The 16,688-nt window shown below is 46.2% G+C and overlaps 1 protein-coding gene across 2 annotated transcripts in view; it reads right to left on the reverse strand.

Annotated features, from left to right (window-relative positions):
• macrod2 (mono-ADP ribosylhydrolase 2) overlaps positions 1–16,688 on the reverse strand; it is a 490,268-nt gene that overhangs the window by 146,193 nt on the left and 327,387 nt on the right. For both annotated transcript variants that reach the window (XM_080016637.1, XM_080016636.1), the window contains exon 6: positions 2,896–3,017. In XM_080016637.1, coding sequence (XP_079872763.1) covers positions 2,896–3,017 — 122 coding nt within the window. The remainder of the gene's footprint in view (positions 1–2,895; positions 3,018–16,688) is intronic.

Genomic DNA, 16,688 nt, shown 5'->3' on the forward strand with positions numbered 1-16,688 from the left:
GCCGGTCAATCACAGAGCACCTCTGTTTTCACTGAAGGCCTGCTCAACGCGGAGCAGCTGTGCAAATACATTAGACAGGACCCCGCCAGCACCCAGTGAAAACACAAACACCGCTCCTTATAAATACATGAATGATTGACAAAATAAATACAAAAAAGATGGAACCCAAACTAAACAAATCTTCAGAATGTGCCTGAAAGGAAAACACAGATTGGAAGGTTTCGCGGGTGATGGAGGAGGAAGGAAAGAGTGGAGGAAAAAAAAAAAGGCGGCCGCTTCTCTCGCCGACGCCCGCGAGGCCCAATTGTGAGCGGCAGACATTTATTTGTGCTCGGGCGACTGAGGGGCAACCCTGAGCGGTATCATCGCATCTGTTTCAATGGATGTCGGACGGAGGCACTGAAGCGCCATTGCAGAGGGGTCGTTTACACCACCCGGTAACAAATGACACAACTGCCGTTCTGTAATTTGGAATCTTATCAAAACGCCACGTTTTTGTTCCTTGTCTACTGTACGTCACGATGGACTCTTCTCGGACCGGTGGTACTTGGAAGAGGATGTTTTTGTCCTAAATTGTCCGCCATCTGGATTTGATTCTCAACGAATCAATGGATGGCGCAGACTCGGCAGAATTCCCCCGATGCTCTGCGGTGAGACCTAGACGCCTGCCATTGAATATGCACATCAAGTTATCTGTCCGTCTTCGGGCTGTGAGGCCGTGCTTGGTGCCACGCCGATGCGTTTACCTGAGGTTGCCAGTGCACATCCACAGAACCTGGCAACCAGACTGGATCGTGAAGGCCAAACCGGCCGGAGCAGGAGAATGCGTGTGAATGATCTATCTGGTGTCTGGACGTCTGGTGGTCGTCGTCTGATCAATCCATCGATCTGGGAGTCAGAGCCGGAATCACTGAATACGCTGGCTTTCCTAAAACTTCGGCAGCACATCCTACAACAGACTACATCTTGGTGCTTTTTTCACTATGTTTCCGTCTACACGCATGTCTCCGAGGAGGTCGGAATGTGTTTTGAGCTGACAACGTGTCGCTTCCAACCACTAGAGGGCAGGTTAGCGCATCATAACTTGTTTAAAGCAAAACCAAGGAAGGCGAGACGGAATCCTGCTGGAGTACTCCGCCCCCTGATGGGCTCTCCATCTTGGAAAAGTGAGTCAAGTCGGGGAAATAGTTGATAATAGCTTGTGCTTTGATGTGAGGTAGAGTGTCATTGCAAACACTTCAGGCCCTTTGGTTCATCTTGATTTTGCGGCTGAATCGGCCAACTTACAGGTTTCCCAGCAAAGAGGCAAATACCCAGAGAGAAAGAGAGATAAGGCTTTGTCCGATTTTTCACTATACGCACAGCGTCGGGAAATAAGAACAAAATCACATCTTCTATGGATTCAGAACACGGGGCTAAGCACTAAGTCTAATGATGCCACAAAATATCGCAATGTTTAAAACAAATTGTGAACAAACTCTTGCAACAACTAAATACATAGACATGATAAATTGACACAGCCCTGAAAAAAAAATAAAAAAATCACGAAGCACAACACGTATAAATATGAACCAGAGGAAATTTTAGGGAAGAAAAGTTTGTTTTACTTTCTTTCTGAATTATTTCTATAGAGAGAGCATTTGGATATCTAGCGTTTCTTAATAACATTGCAAAGACACGTACAGAAGTAACCGTGTTAGACCTCTCTCATCGGAGAGACATCAATGAAATGACAGATTAGAGGTATAAAAAAAAATAATAATAATATAAAATCCTGGCTGAGCAACGCTCGTGTCTGATTTTATTTTCGGATTCTCGATAACACATCTCCAAAATATCAAAGCACCCGCACAAAGCGCGTGTGATTTTTCAGGACGTGGCAACTTTGAAGGCAGAGGGCGGCTTTGAGAAGTGGCAACACCTCACTTAGACAGCCCCGCGAGGACGGCAATACTTCCATTTCCTGTCCTTTGGTCCCAAACAATGATAGCGCGTGGGCACGAATTGCGTATTATTTATAAATGTCACGAGCATTTAAAGACTTTAAAAGAGCTGCAAGCTGTTGCCCTCAATGCGGCCTTCACTGCAGACAATTTGGAGTGGCTGATACCAAGGCTTCTCCTTCATATAATTACAAGCAAAGCAGTCTACATAAGCAACGTTTCATTTGTCATTATGTGGAAGAAAAACATTGTTGTGTTTCCACAGTTCCTTGTTGTATATAAAAGGGGTATGAGGTTTTTCCACAGCTGACACTAGATTCTCTCGTGTTGAAAACATTTCATATAGATGAACAGAATGCATCCGTGTGTGAGTGTGAGGTGGCATAATCAATATAGGATTTATTTTATTATATTAACTTAGCTTTTAATTATTTATCATCGATTATAATCAAGCCAATGAAAGCCAATTCACTGAAAAATAAAAAACAACCCTTTGATTAAAAGGTTATACGATAAAAAGAAATTAATCAATTTATTCAAATGAATTTATATTCATCAATAATTAATCATTAATCAATTGCAAAAGAATCAATAGCAGCTGCACTAGATGCTACATTCCTTATGCTTGCACCTTTTCTAAATTAGCTGTCAAAATAAATAAATAAATAAATAAATAAATAAATAGATAAATAAATAAATAAATACGTTAAAATTCACTCACCGAACACTTGAGCACATATGAAAACATAGCTGCTGAATATAAGGGATGGGTGACAGCTCTCGTTTCCCATTTGATCCTATACCAAGTCCTACCAAGGCCGCCAACCCCATGACAAAAACCGAAACAGACAAAGTGTCTTTGTGCAAAAAAGGGGGAAATCTTTGTCATTTCTACAGTGAGAGTGAGTGAATGCGGACACCGATCGAGGGTACGCTGCGGTTCAACACTCACCACGGTGCTCAAGCCGTGCTCCAGCAGCAGCTTGAGGGAGTTCTCGTAGCAGGAGCTGAGGTCGCCGGTCTCAGTCGGACCCACGTGATCTCTCGCCACTGGCCCCACGGTGTGGATCACATCTGGAAGGACAGGGCCAACATTTCACTTCAACGGCGGGCATGTCTCAACGTGCTCGCATGGCGGGCGGTGATGTACACGGTCAATGGAGCGCAGCGCCCCCAGCTGTGTTGTGCACCGATGGGCCAAGCCTGATGCGCATCGTTTCATACACCAGCACCGGCGCTTCACGTAAGAAAAGGCTCAATCCTGGAAAACCAAAAACAATCGAAGCCATTGAACGTTAAAGTGCGACGAAGCCGGCGCCCACTTGGGTCATTCGGACTCGAGCCTTTAAATCTTAAGATTTAAATCAGAAGATCTGAGATCCTCTGAACAAACGTACCAACGTGTCGCACAACGACAGACAGACTAGCTTTTCTTTTTCCAGAGTTTGGGGGCTCCACCCTCCCGACTGCAACGTTTTAAGCTCCGCTTCACGCACAAAATATGCAAAGGGAAGGCATTCCCATTCGCTGATTGCGCAATTAGCCACCAGCCGTAGAAAATCAGACGTCAATTTCACGCAGGGGCGCGCACATCGAGATCCCAGCCTTTCGCCGCCTGCTTTTTGGCTCTCCAGCAAAGACAAACACAATAACACGTGTTTTTTTTTTTTCCCCCCACAGTGAGACAATGGAGAGAGAATGAACAAGCCCCCCCCCCCCAAATAAATAAATAAATAAAAAATGCGTCTATTCAGCGGCAAGGACGGAAAAATTACGAGATTCTTTCACGCCGTCTGTTCAAATATTCCTCCCCCTCCCGATACTCCACTTTCCTCCGCACAGTAACACCTACGCCTGTCAGTCAGAGACCTCCTCGCTGGGCCTGGTCGGACTGAGGGATGCGGCTCCTCTTTTTGAATCATGTGGCTCACGACAGGAAAATGAGCAACTCTAACAAGTGATTTGACAGCAACGTAATCTTTCAGATTCTGCCCGACCACGCCCGCCCTCCTCCACGTCCGACAGGAGGGGTCTAGAAACACGGAAACACGGAGCTCAGCAACGTGTACTTCGCTGTTTTTTTTTTTCTTCAAACAATAGATTCGAAACACTGAAAAGGAATGGAAACGGCCGGACAGATGCCGACATAATTATTACAGACACCGCAGTGCTATTTTAAATGTACAAAACGAGGTTATAGTATTTCACCGCCATTCCTCATCCGTGTGTGCTTGAAAGAATGAGCGTCACCTCAAATGCATTACCAAGGTCATCCACGCTCTACCACACAATGTCACCTGCCGCGGGAAATTGGGGGATAGAATAACAACACATTTTGGGAGTCATTCAAGGCAGGGAGTGTCAAGACGTTTCATTCATTAAACAGCCTACGACACATAAATCTCAATTCATAGCCTGTTCGGTATCGGCCCGTTAATATCCATCCAAATGCAATTGTTACTACATTAGGTTCCCATTTACGTGCGCTGAAATGTTAACCCCCGCTGACGCGTGAGTGGTTAGTGGTAAGTGAGCGAGGGGGAGGAGAATGGGAGGAGAGGCCGAAGACCTCTGCTGACTCCCTACTTCCAACTCACCTCACTGTTTCCTGTTCATAAAAAAAAAACAAAAAAACAAAAAACACTTCCCGCAGAATAAATCCAGCGCTATGTTACTCCCCGACTTGAGCGTTAATTATTGATGGATTGCATTTAGTTCTCAACTGTATGTCTGGACGGCTGAACAGGTCACGTCGATAAAATGCGCACCGCCGTCACCCGGTGGATTTGGCCGCTGTTGCCTTCGAGCTCAAATTTAACATTTTGAAAAAGGCGCCAACCGGGAACGGAAAAATACAAAATACAAAAAACGGGGTTGGTCTTTATCCTTTATCCGACGGCCACGTTGAAGCCCCGGCTTCCGGCAAAAGTGGAGGTCGCAGTGTAAAGGGGGCTGCGGCGTCGCGGCCTCTTTCCAGGACGGCGGGCTGAAGACGGCGCAGCGTGGTCGTAAAGGGGCGCGTGCTCGGTTGTTTTTTTTCGGTGCATAATTCATCAGGTTTCCCAGGGAAAGAACGCCAGCGTGCCAATTACACTTTCCAAAACGGCAAAAAAAACAAAAAGCTGCTCGTGAATTCATGAAAATGTAAACAGTTCTCGTCGCACCAATACCCATGTTTCCACTCATACCCTAGCACTCTCACGTCAACTAAATATTTATACAGCAAGGTTTTTTTTTTTTTGGAAGGTGAAAGACATGTTTCACTTTGTATCTGAGGGAGGATATTAGAGGGAGGATGGGCACTGGCTGTAGGGATCCAAAACACACTTTGGCAGCTGCTTCATTAGCTGTGTAAACCCCCCCCCCAAAAAAAATATAAAAAATGAAAAACCCACCTACAGTATACTCCGGGGGCTCAGGGCTGGAAGAAACCGCGGCCGGGCTATTTGCTCTTACGGGAAACGACAGCCGTGTCTAACTCCAACAAAAACGTCCACGCTCATTCAATATGATGTGTAATTACCCATTAGCCAAGCGAACACAGAATAGGAATTTAATTCAAATCAAAATCCCTCCGTTGAAAAGATTTGCGTGGATGTGCCGAAGGGAAGCTGGTCGAGGGAGTGCAAAGATAACAATAACACAATGCACCGCACCGACGGTGAGCGGTTTAATGGTAAAGATAGGCATTGGACGCGGGGCCCCGGCTCCATTCAAAGACGTGCTTTTTTTTTTTCTTTCTTCAGAGCATTTTGCAAATGCATCTCTACAATGCGGGGAGGGTAACTGATGACCGGCCCGCGCTCACATCACACAGGTTTGCTCTTGGTGATGAACATAACAACACTGTCTGACTTGCAGACCCTCTGGCAGATAACCCATCCATTACGGTTGTTGTGCGATTTATTTATTTATTTTCCCCTCTGCCTTTATCATTAGTGTCCTCTTATGGCAATACATTTCAGCGTGGCAGAGTCCCCGCGCTGCACGGAGGCGCACGTGCAGGCACATGTATATGATTATTACTGCGCAGCCTTCATATGAGAGGCACATAAATCTCTATCACGGCGAGGGAACAAACCACGCTGATGGATTGCCAACGCTCCCCTCTCTCGGTTCGGGGGGGGGGTGTTGCAGTACAAACCGCGAGAACCAGGAGGCATTTCCCCGGCAAAGGACACGGATTGAAACTTCCCCGGCGCTCTTGTGTATGCGTGCAGAAGAGGCGCATGAAACCCGGTCGGTGCGTATTAAAAATTAACATTTCGCATCAAAGGCAACATCGTGTCGTCCCGAGGGCGTAGGAACCACTTCTCTAACCACTTGTAAAATAAGAGGAAATAAGACGATGATTATGGACGGCAGGGATACCAGCCATGCATCCCACCGGCTTCTTTACCCGCTTGCTCCAGTTCAGGGTGAACCCAACTAGCAACTGAACCCTACCAGCACCAACACCAGTACCCTTAAAGTGATACCGATACCAATAGAGTACTTCATTCGATACTTTTTCTACTATACCCATCATGTGAATGGAAGCAATTAGTGGCGTAAAATGCCTCCGCTCCTCCCCCATCCAAATTATTTTTAAACGAATACATTTTCAAAGCCTTCCAATTATTGAAATACATATCAAATAACTGTCTTTTTTGCTGCTGTAACTGTGCAAATTTCCCCGTTGTGGGACTAATAAAGGTTTATCTTGTCTTAAAAAGCGAGTGAAAACCTCTTTCACTGTCCATATGGACACCTGGCTGTGAAAACAACTGTGAACCTGTCCTTTAACCGACTGTTGTAGCTGCTGCTGCGGTAGAGAGCCAATCACACGTGCATTACATCGAAGAACGCTTGCGGTGATTGGCTGCGAGCAAAACCATAGAAATATTAATTTCTTTCTAGATCTGGGTATAAAAAGCATGGAATGCAGGTATTGTTTGACTGGAGCAGTTGTGATACTACTTGGTATTGGCTTATTTCAATCCATACCTTTAAGGTATCGAGTACCAATACCCAGCCCTAAACCTAACTCACCTCACCAGGCACAGACAGCACGAACCGAATGAGCTACACAGTCAAACAACGGATAAAACTTTATACAAAGCAGTATTATGCTTGTATATCGATTATTAAACAATCAAATCAAATGTATATTTTTATCAATGTACTGACCAAAGTGGTGGATTCCCTTATCACTTCCCTAGAGTAGAAGTAGAGTAGAGGTAGGGTAGAGGTATAGTAGAGGTAAGGTAGAGTAGAGAGGTAAGGTAGAGTAGAGGTATAGTAGAGGTAAGGTAGAGGTAGAGTAGAGGTATAGTAGAGGTAAGGTAGAGAGGTAAGGTAGAGTAGAGGTAGAGTAGAGGTAGAGTAGAGGAAGTCGGACATATTTGTCGTGCGTGCGTGGCGCACGCTCCTCGTCGACGACGCAAGATGCTAAAACGTTTGTTTGCGGTGCAGTTTGAAAGCCGGGCGGCTTCCGCGTTTCAGCATTACGGGAGGCCGCGGGCGCCGGCGGAATCCGAAATTGTCCCATGTCGAGTGACTAACCCCAAGCAAGTCAGTCTTGAGGACGAATTTTTAACGTCGTCTATATTATCTATATTAACTACCTTTCCCTCCTGCCGTCCTATAGAAGCCTCGAACTCAACCGGGAATTTATATTTCTATCATCAAGTGACGTCCGTATGAGAATGTCTTTTCAGATATCACGCATGGATTGGTATTTTGTATTGGTTTGGTATTTAGGCCCGCTGGCTGAATAAAATAGGAACATAAAAAAAAAAACCCAAAATAAAAACACCACTTCATGTGACCACGATAACAAATCTATCTATCAGAAGAATGTAGACGTTCAAGAAAAGAAAGCGATTGCCTTAGAGCGAAGACGGAGGTAAACTCAAATGTTGAAAGCCCATCCCAAAAAAAACCAAACAACTAAAAAACCCTGCAGTGTCGAACGGAATTGGTGGGACCGGCGATCGATCCTCGGGACGGCCATTTGAACAGGCCGGAGTGAAAAAGTAAAGAGGTTGGCGGGTGCGGCCCAGGAAGTTTGCAACGATATAGATGGACATCAAACACGCCGGCGAAAAAAATAAAAAGTGAAAAACCCCAAAACAACTGCACAGCTTATGAGTGAACATCAATGCGGCAGCACATTAAAACGCTCCGGGAAACTAATCACCAAAGGGACACACGCAGCTTCAAAGACGCTCCCTTCTGAGCAATGGAAAGAAATCTCCGCTACAAAATAGAAGGGAATTAGCTCAGAAGTGAAGGCCTATTTTCTTTTTGTGAAGGTGCCACCACTTCACAGCAGAACGAGTGTTTTTCTCTCGTCCCGGGCACCCGTGCCGACCTTGATGATGCTTTATTCCGCACAATAAACATTTCCCCGGGAAAGGCACTTACTTCCTCCACCTCCGACGAGTCGAGCGCGTTATCGCGAACCCCTCGGAGGTTCCCGTTTTGGTTGGACGCGTTGAGGGAGAGGAGCGGCGCGTGGATCCGGGGCGTCTCATTTGGACGCGTGATCATTCGCCAGGGTCAGCGGACAACAGCAAACGGCTTCCACGCCGCCCGGGGCAGTTGTCTTGCGCGCTTAAGAATCGACAGAAGCGCACAGCCGCGATTGAATTTAACTTCTGGTCCCGCAATCATCCTCGTGAGCTATTTGTTTTGGGGGCCGCGCCTGATAGAATTCGGCGTCCGTTTAAAAATCCCCTGGCCGATCGCAAAAGAAAAGAAAAAAAACCCCACTGGCTCTGAAGGCGGCTCCTCTTCGTTTGAAGACCTTGTAGTCCAGTTTGATCCGACATGTAAATGAGTGCATTCCCTGGCTCTCTGCATCCCAAACATTAAATGTAAGGTGGGGGGGGGGGATATATTATTCCCACCGGCCGGCCCCCTGCACTGAATGAGCGGGAGGGCTGTGAAACCACGCTCGCTTTCGACGTTTCGTTTTTTTTTCCCCCCCAAAAGGGCCACGCCCCCCTCCGCACCCCCAAGTCGCCCTCGTTTTTTTAATGTCCCCTGAAAAGCAACTATAGAATCAGGAAACTGCTCAATGTTTGGGGTATAAAAATAAAAAAATGGGGTGCATGCTCCCCAAATGTAATGCTTAAATACACCGTGGTCAGCATTCAGTTGAATAAATCAAAGAAAATAATAATAGATTGCTATCAGGCATTATTTCCACATTATTTAAAGTTTTCAACAACCCTTTTATGAAGTAATCGACCAATTCTAGTTGCAACAATCCAATCACAAGGTTCAGTGGATCATCTGATGAGAGGCCATGTTTACTGGCACTTATTGCAGTTCAATATTTACAAATCCTAACCCATTCCACCTGAAGCGTTTCATCTGACACACACACACACACACACACACACACACACACACACACACACACACACACACACACACACACACACACAAACACACACAAACACACACACCTAAGGAGTGTCGGGTGTCTACCGACTTGAAAGGAAGGAATCACCCAAAGGAGTCGGTCTGCCCAGGACTAGTGTCTACAACGTGCCACAGCACGGCTGACATCGCATCCCCTTTAAACTCTCCTTAGCGTCACAGATGAATCAAGCGAATCAAACCAGGAAGTGCCCCCCACACGCGCGTTTACTTCGGCGCGCGCACACACACTGCTGAAGTTACTTCCCGATAAAATAATTTCCGGTCCCCCAAAAAAGCAGGAGAAAAAACAAAAAAAACAAACGTCGTCGCTCACGGCCCTCGGAGAGTAGAAGAGCCGCAGGTGATGAATGCCCTTTCACCTGAAGGGATGTCCCATCTGGTGCATATCTGTTCTCTGGCTGGTTAATGTGCTGTCACACTGACGGAACGGCAGGCCGGCGGGCGAGGACGCACGGCGACGCAAACACTGGCTCTGCAGTGGTAGCGTGTGGTAGATGTTATGCGCGACGTTTCTTCAGACGTCAAACAAGCCTCTGCCTGGCCGTGCCCGCGCCCCGTTCATCAACACGTCCGCAACTGGTGTGAGCGCACCTGGGTTATTTTCCAAAATGAGGTTTCCGTCATGCCCACGTACGTATGTTGATGAATCCCAGTTTTTCCTAAATTGCATGTCATGGATCAGCGTAATAGCACCGGCAAAGAAACATATAAGAAAATATATATATATGTAGCACAACAGTTCCGTAATTACTTGGTAGCCAAAGTACTAGGGTCTCCGCCGGACAAAAGGGCGATGTTCGGTAACAAATTGCAGACAAAGTTAGCACCATCTGATCTGCTGAACCGGGTGGAGGCCGACAGCCCTCAACACCGACGTGGTTCGACGCTAAAGCTGAAACGCAAAACCAAGCTCAGCGCTCGAGCCATCACAGTGCGCCCTCTCACTCGGCCATTAGTCCTTCTACAGGTTTTCACTCACTCAAACTGTTTCGTGGGTAAAATGTCAGTCGGAGGGAATGACGCGGCTCGGAGCAATGTTTTGACAGGCGCCGGGAAGGATTACCTGGCACAGGTTCAACATCATATCAACATAAGATATTGTTGAGCTGATGGCGCTTCGATACCTCCTCCACCGCATGCCACCACCAGACCACCTGGGAGCGATGCAGCGCTAGCAGCAGAGGTGCGTGCGCGCGAGTGCATGTGTGTTTTGGACGCTGCGCGTGTTAGAATGAGGCTCCTCCTGGCAGATGAGAAGCTAGACGCCGCCCCCTCCCCTCCCCTCCACGGTTCATTTACCACTGCGTCGCACGTTATCATCTACGAGGCTTTGCATTTCACCGCGCCGAATCAAACGATACAGTTTTACGCACAACAGCACAACAGCACAACACTTGAAACCATTTTGCCACATCAGGTGAAAGGGCTTTGGGGCTGCCGGCCATTACCGCTTTAATTCCCATTCTGTGATATTCACAACAGCGGCGATATTTCCAGTAATTAAGTATATATTGGTATGATTGCTAGCCTGGACCCTCTCAGCATGCATACAGCTGTTCCCAGGTTGCTTGCCGAGGATTTCTAAATTAAGAGTGTACACCCACTCGGACATGGAAGTGGTGTTGTCATGGCGACAGAGAGTGCACAGCGATCCCCGAACGCTCGGCCGAGGCACCGGTTTGAAGCAGGGGGGCTTTTAGCCGACCAGGAGTCATCTGCCGCATGCCAAGCGGACATCGTGGTAAGTGCATTAATATTCCCCACTCTTGAGAAAATATGGCTTTTGGTTGTTTTCGGATTTGTTCAAACACTTCTCAGAAAGCTTTTTTGTGTCAAGTAACGATGAGGTAATAAGGGAGCAGTTATTGTCGTAGATCAGATAGAAAGTGTGAAGAGGTAGTAGATGCTACGCTGCACAGGGAATTAACGGACAAAGATCAACTTGGACAGCACAATCACATTACCCACAAGTACCAGTATAGAGTGCAGACAATGTACTGGCCGGCCAGCCATTGACCTCGGCACATCCCAACCTGGCACCTCCCAAGGGTGCATTTGGCACGGCAATTAGGATGTTCCAGCCTGACGGACAAGGCAGCACCGTGGCCTCGCACCTCCAGAGAGGCTTCCATCTTGTCTTGTGAATCTCTCCGTGTGGAGTCCACTCGTTCTCCCCGTGTCGGAGTGGCTTTCCTCCGAGGGCTCCGCTCTCCTTCCACCTCCGGGCGAGTGCCGGCGGCTCTACATTGCCCCCAAGGTGCGAACGCCGCCCCCCTCCGCCACCGGAAGTCAGGTGTGTTATGTTATGAAAGGCGTGGTGGCTATTGAGAGGCATCATTCTCCGTTTTATTATGCAACCGTCAAATGTCCAAGAAGATGGAATTGTTTGTTTTGTCGACTCGGTGCATATAGAGAATAAACATCTCGGTTCCTATTTTGACGGCCTGGGCATAAACGCTGCTCTGCAGGTTCTTCTACACGGGACGCGCAGAGGTGGCACTTTAATTGTTTTGTTTTTTTCCTGGATGCAGGTGAGGTGTGCCAAGTGTGACGTTTCCTTTTCAGTGTCTCAGCATCGTGAACCCGCTGCGCTGGGATCCATGTTCCAGAACACAATGAAACTCATGGCAACATACCCGATCCTCCACCTAGACCAGGGGTCGGCAACCTTCAGCATTAAAAGAGCCATTTGGGCGTGATTCCCACCGAATAAAACCCACCTGGAGCCGCAAAACCTATTTGACCGCTACAATGAAGATAACACCGGATGTACAGTATAGTTTTATTACACTTATGCTATGTACTGTATATAAGAACTGTAGTTTGTTGCATTTATGAAATAAAAGAACTACAAACTGATAAAGACTCATTTTCCGTGCTTGACACAGCAAAACACTTCATTCTTTTGAACTCTTAAAAAAAGAATACTGGCACGTATCATTTTTCTTTGAAATAAAATACAAAATGCAGGTCCTTCACTTATTTATGGATTTGAAAAAAATAAATATTCACTTTAATTATAAGGGGCAAAAAAATGTTAGTTTATGTTTTATCACGACAAGTCTATTTCCTCAGTCGCGCATCGCAGTCAACCGTCGACCTGGATATGAAACACAACTACATCAGTTCAGGCTCCCATATAAATATCTATATTTGCAAAATGAATAGCTCCGTTCCCTCACCTGCTTAATGCGATTTCTGCCCCTGAACTTCACTGCAGAGCTTCTCCATATCGGGGCTGTATGATGTAACTTTGAGCTTCACACATGACTGTAAGCTGTCATCAGTGAGTCACGACCCATTTTTGCATTTTATGAAGTTCATGGTGGAAAACACTTGCTCGCACAAGTATGTTGATCCAAAGATGGACAGGACCCCAAATAAGTACTTGTTCATGTTCAAATAGGTGTCGGGAATGGCATTCCATGTCTCGATTCCACTCCGTATTCCATGACACTAACTTTGATGCTCTATTTTCCTCAGAAACTTTTTCTTTTTTTGGATGTATCCATGGTAAGTTACCGGGGGTCGAGAGCTCAAAATAAGTCACCAGCCTGTCGGCAACAGGTGACGCATACAAGGTGCGACGCATATTTTGATCGACAAAATATTAAAACACGTTTTATTTCAATGTTACAAGATCACCTAAATCTACAGAATCATAACTATAACATTGAAATGTAAATTAAATTAAATAGCCATTATTTATTCACACTATTTTCTCAAAGCCACAGGGAGCCACGCCAGAGGGATGAAAGAGCCACATGCGGCTCCAGGGCTGCGGGTTGCCGACCCCTGACCTAGACACACACACACACACACACACACACACACACACACACACACACACACACACACACACACACACACACACACACTTCTGCTATTACTTGATTAAAATGTCAATAGTCTTTTCAAGGTAAAGAGAAGGCTACCAATGGCTCAGTCGCCCATCACAGCGTGTTGCCATGCCTTTCGCCTGCTCCACCGTGCTAAGTGGGTGGAGGGGCTTTGTGTGGATTGTTTGCTTGCGTATAGTGTTTGCATGTGCGCCACCTGAATGTGCATGGGCGAAAGGCTAAAAACAATCAAACTTTGATGACAGCGGTCCAGACGGTGTCAAAGGCACAATGGAGAAAGTTCACGGAGCAGCGCCACCAGATGCTGTTTCCGGCAATCTTGGCTTCACAAGAATGTTCCTCGAAGCCAAATAAGCGCTGCCATGTGACTGCTCTCAACAGTGTGCAGCTTGCTTGACTCTCCTCTGGGGTTTTTTCGTTTTTCTTTGTTCGGTTTCTTCCTCGCCAGAAAACATTTGTCAGACGCTTGAACGCGATGTGAATGCAGGGGCTGCTGAGGTGTGCAGGGGACGACAGGGACGCTTGTAAAACAACACACGCACGTGCTGTGGGAAGGCACACGGGCGGGGACGTAGAGCTGCTTGCCGCCACCCTCAGGCCCCACGGTAAGGGGTCTACCACTCCAGTTCAGCGGCGGGGGCGGGCCACCAGACACTGGACCATTACAAGTTGCGGAGCGCGCCGGTCGCCTGCTGGCAGCCATGGCCAGTGACGACTAAGTTTCCAAACTGGCTCGCTGTCCGGCCTTTGCTGAACCGCACATTTTTACTTGAAAGACTAAAAAGTCGGCCTATGAACCAAGATTCATTTGCAGCTATTTTTTCTCTAAACTACAGTATTTGACAAGACAAAATCAACATTTAACACTATGTTTTTATGTTAAAATTCACCATAATATTACAATAGCCTAAAAGGTATTACTGTACACTTCGCTATAGTCTCATTTTTGCTATTGCCTTACTATATGAATACTTTTCATTTGTTTGTTTGTTTATATTATTCATTGTTTACTTCTGCTAATCCTGAAGCACAATAGTAGTGTATAGTATTACTATAATATTGTATAATATTGATTGTATATTTGTATAGTTAGAGTATTATGTGTTGACTTGTAATAATCCTATGGAATTTCCATTTGTGTGTATTGTATTAATGTAAAATTATGTTAGTATAGTGAGATTATCTATTGTTTATTACATAATTTCAATAAAAAAAACGATAGGCTGTAAGAGTATCTATTTAAGTTATGATAATACTGTTAAGAGGCAGTAGTTTAATATACATAAGATTCACAGTCTCGGTGGTTAGTACTTTCACAACAGAGTTTGAGCCTCAATGAAGTCCGGTTGGTTCATCAGTTCATCTGTCATGATCTGAAACAGATCATGACAGATCATTTGTACTACTACAACTCATTTTTATAGTGTGTAAAAAAATAAAAAATAAAATCGAAATACCAATAGAATCAATAATATAGTAAGTATGGTAGTTAAACAACAGTCCATTTTCGTATGGGCTGTGGCGTGCCGTCCAGATTCAGCTTATTTTCTTATTTTCTAAACCATCCAGTATCAAAGCTCCACACAGACCCTTAATAAAACCGTCTTATTAAAGGTTGACGTTTTGCAAGACGCGGTGTTTACGCAACAGCGCACAATGCCGGGGGTTGAGGAGTGAAACGGCCTTGCCTCGTATAATGGTGTTATACTTTTGTAGCTCGGTGGTCGAAACAGTGCGCGGCCAAAGTTGTACAAAACAAGCGGAGCAGCGCTGGAGGGGCCTGTGCTCTCACGTGTATTTCATGACAAGTGAGCGCCAAACAGCTGAAGGCTCCCGTGCCTTCACGGCAGCAAATCTGAAAACCTGGCAACGGCCAAAGTTGCCAGGAGGAGTTTCCCTTCGATTGGCAATTTCGTTTTGCGTCTACACAACGGACGGGAGCCGATGAGACCGTCAGCGAGGGCCACGCCGTCCCAAAACGTATGAAGCGCTCGCCGGGCTCCCAAGGAAATCCGACATTGTAATCCACGGCACTCCCACCGAAAAGGCCGCCTTGACGTGGAGACACTCACCGCTCTAACCGGCTCTTCACCGCAAACGGCGTTGAAGCCAAATCCTTCTTGGGATGGGCTCTGAAGATGCAATCAGTGACACTGGACGAGTAACGACCGTCGCAGGTAGCCATGGAAACTACCGCACACCAACATCGCCCAATGTGGCTCCTCCGCGAGGCTTCTTCGCCATCACCGCAGCGGCGTCTTCTTCTTCGGTCGTGCCATGAATCCCGAGGCGACTTGTAATTAAATAAGTGCTTTGCAAAGGAATTGCACCGATGGATCTTGGACCAAAGCAATTGATCAGTCTTCTTTATCCGATGGATCGCTCCAACTTTCAGGGGGGGCGGGTGTCGCACCAACCAGGATTAAATTCAGGTTTTATTTAAATTGAGAGATGTGTTGCACCACTTCATTCTAAACCTCACTGAGCAGATCAGCCTCTAAAACCTTAATCTGCGATACACTTTGATCGCCGCCCGAGATTGATTCCCAAGTGCAATAAACAGCAATGATATTCATCTGTTAAGACGGATCATAACTTCCTTTTAATGAGTGATTGATGGCTGAAAATTATGAAATTTGAAAATAAATAAATAAATAAATAAAATAGAAAATAGAAAATCAAGCTTTTGCAAAGGATTGCATAAAAACTTATCATCTAGTGCCATTAAAATCAATGGGGTTGGGAGTGTTTTCTTCAATCCACCTAAAATGTGCTGAAAAATGTGCACATTTGATCAGTTAAACACTACGTTTGAATTGAAAACTGGGTTTAAAGTTTGGCGCGACAGGATTACGAGTGAAAACCCGGAGCCCTGATTTAATTTAGATGCAGACTTGATCCAGGGCGGCGCATCCCACGATGAGATGCAATTTGTGTTCGAACGTTCAATTGTTGCACTGGGGCGGGATGCCGTCGCGTAGGCGTCTCTCTCCACTTCCCAAAGACCAGAAGGAAAAAGCTCCGGATGGCTTTCTGTCCGGGTCGCGCCAGGTTGTGAACGCGGATCCAGGTCTGAGTAAAAACAATCCGGGGCCGTTTGATCCAAGCAGCGGCAAGACCTTCCAGGTACACGGTGTCTTACAAACCCAGCGCCTCCAATTTCAGACACATCAGTCGCTGTGTTATTGTGGGTTTTTTTTGTTTTATATTTGAAGGCGCGGCTTTGCCGCTGCACACACAGAGACTCTGCAGAGTCAAAGGAAAGAGGCCCCGCTGGACAAAACATCATCCGCAGGCTTGTTGTGCTGAAAAAAAACAAAAAAAAAAAAACACCACTACAATTTGGATGTGCCTGGTCTACATGGCTCCTTTTGTTCGATACTTTTGAAGAAACACTTTGATATGATCGCTGGGGTTTGTAAGCATATCCCGAAAATAAGGCAGAGCGGCA

The sequence above is a fragment of the Zeus faber genome (genome assembly GCF_960531495.2).
Source record: "Zeus faber genome assembly, chromosome: 16".
NCBI lineage: Eukaryota > Metazoa > Chordata > Actinopteri > Zeiformes > Zeidae > Zeus > Zeus faber.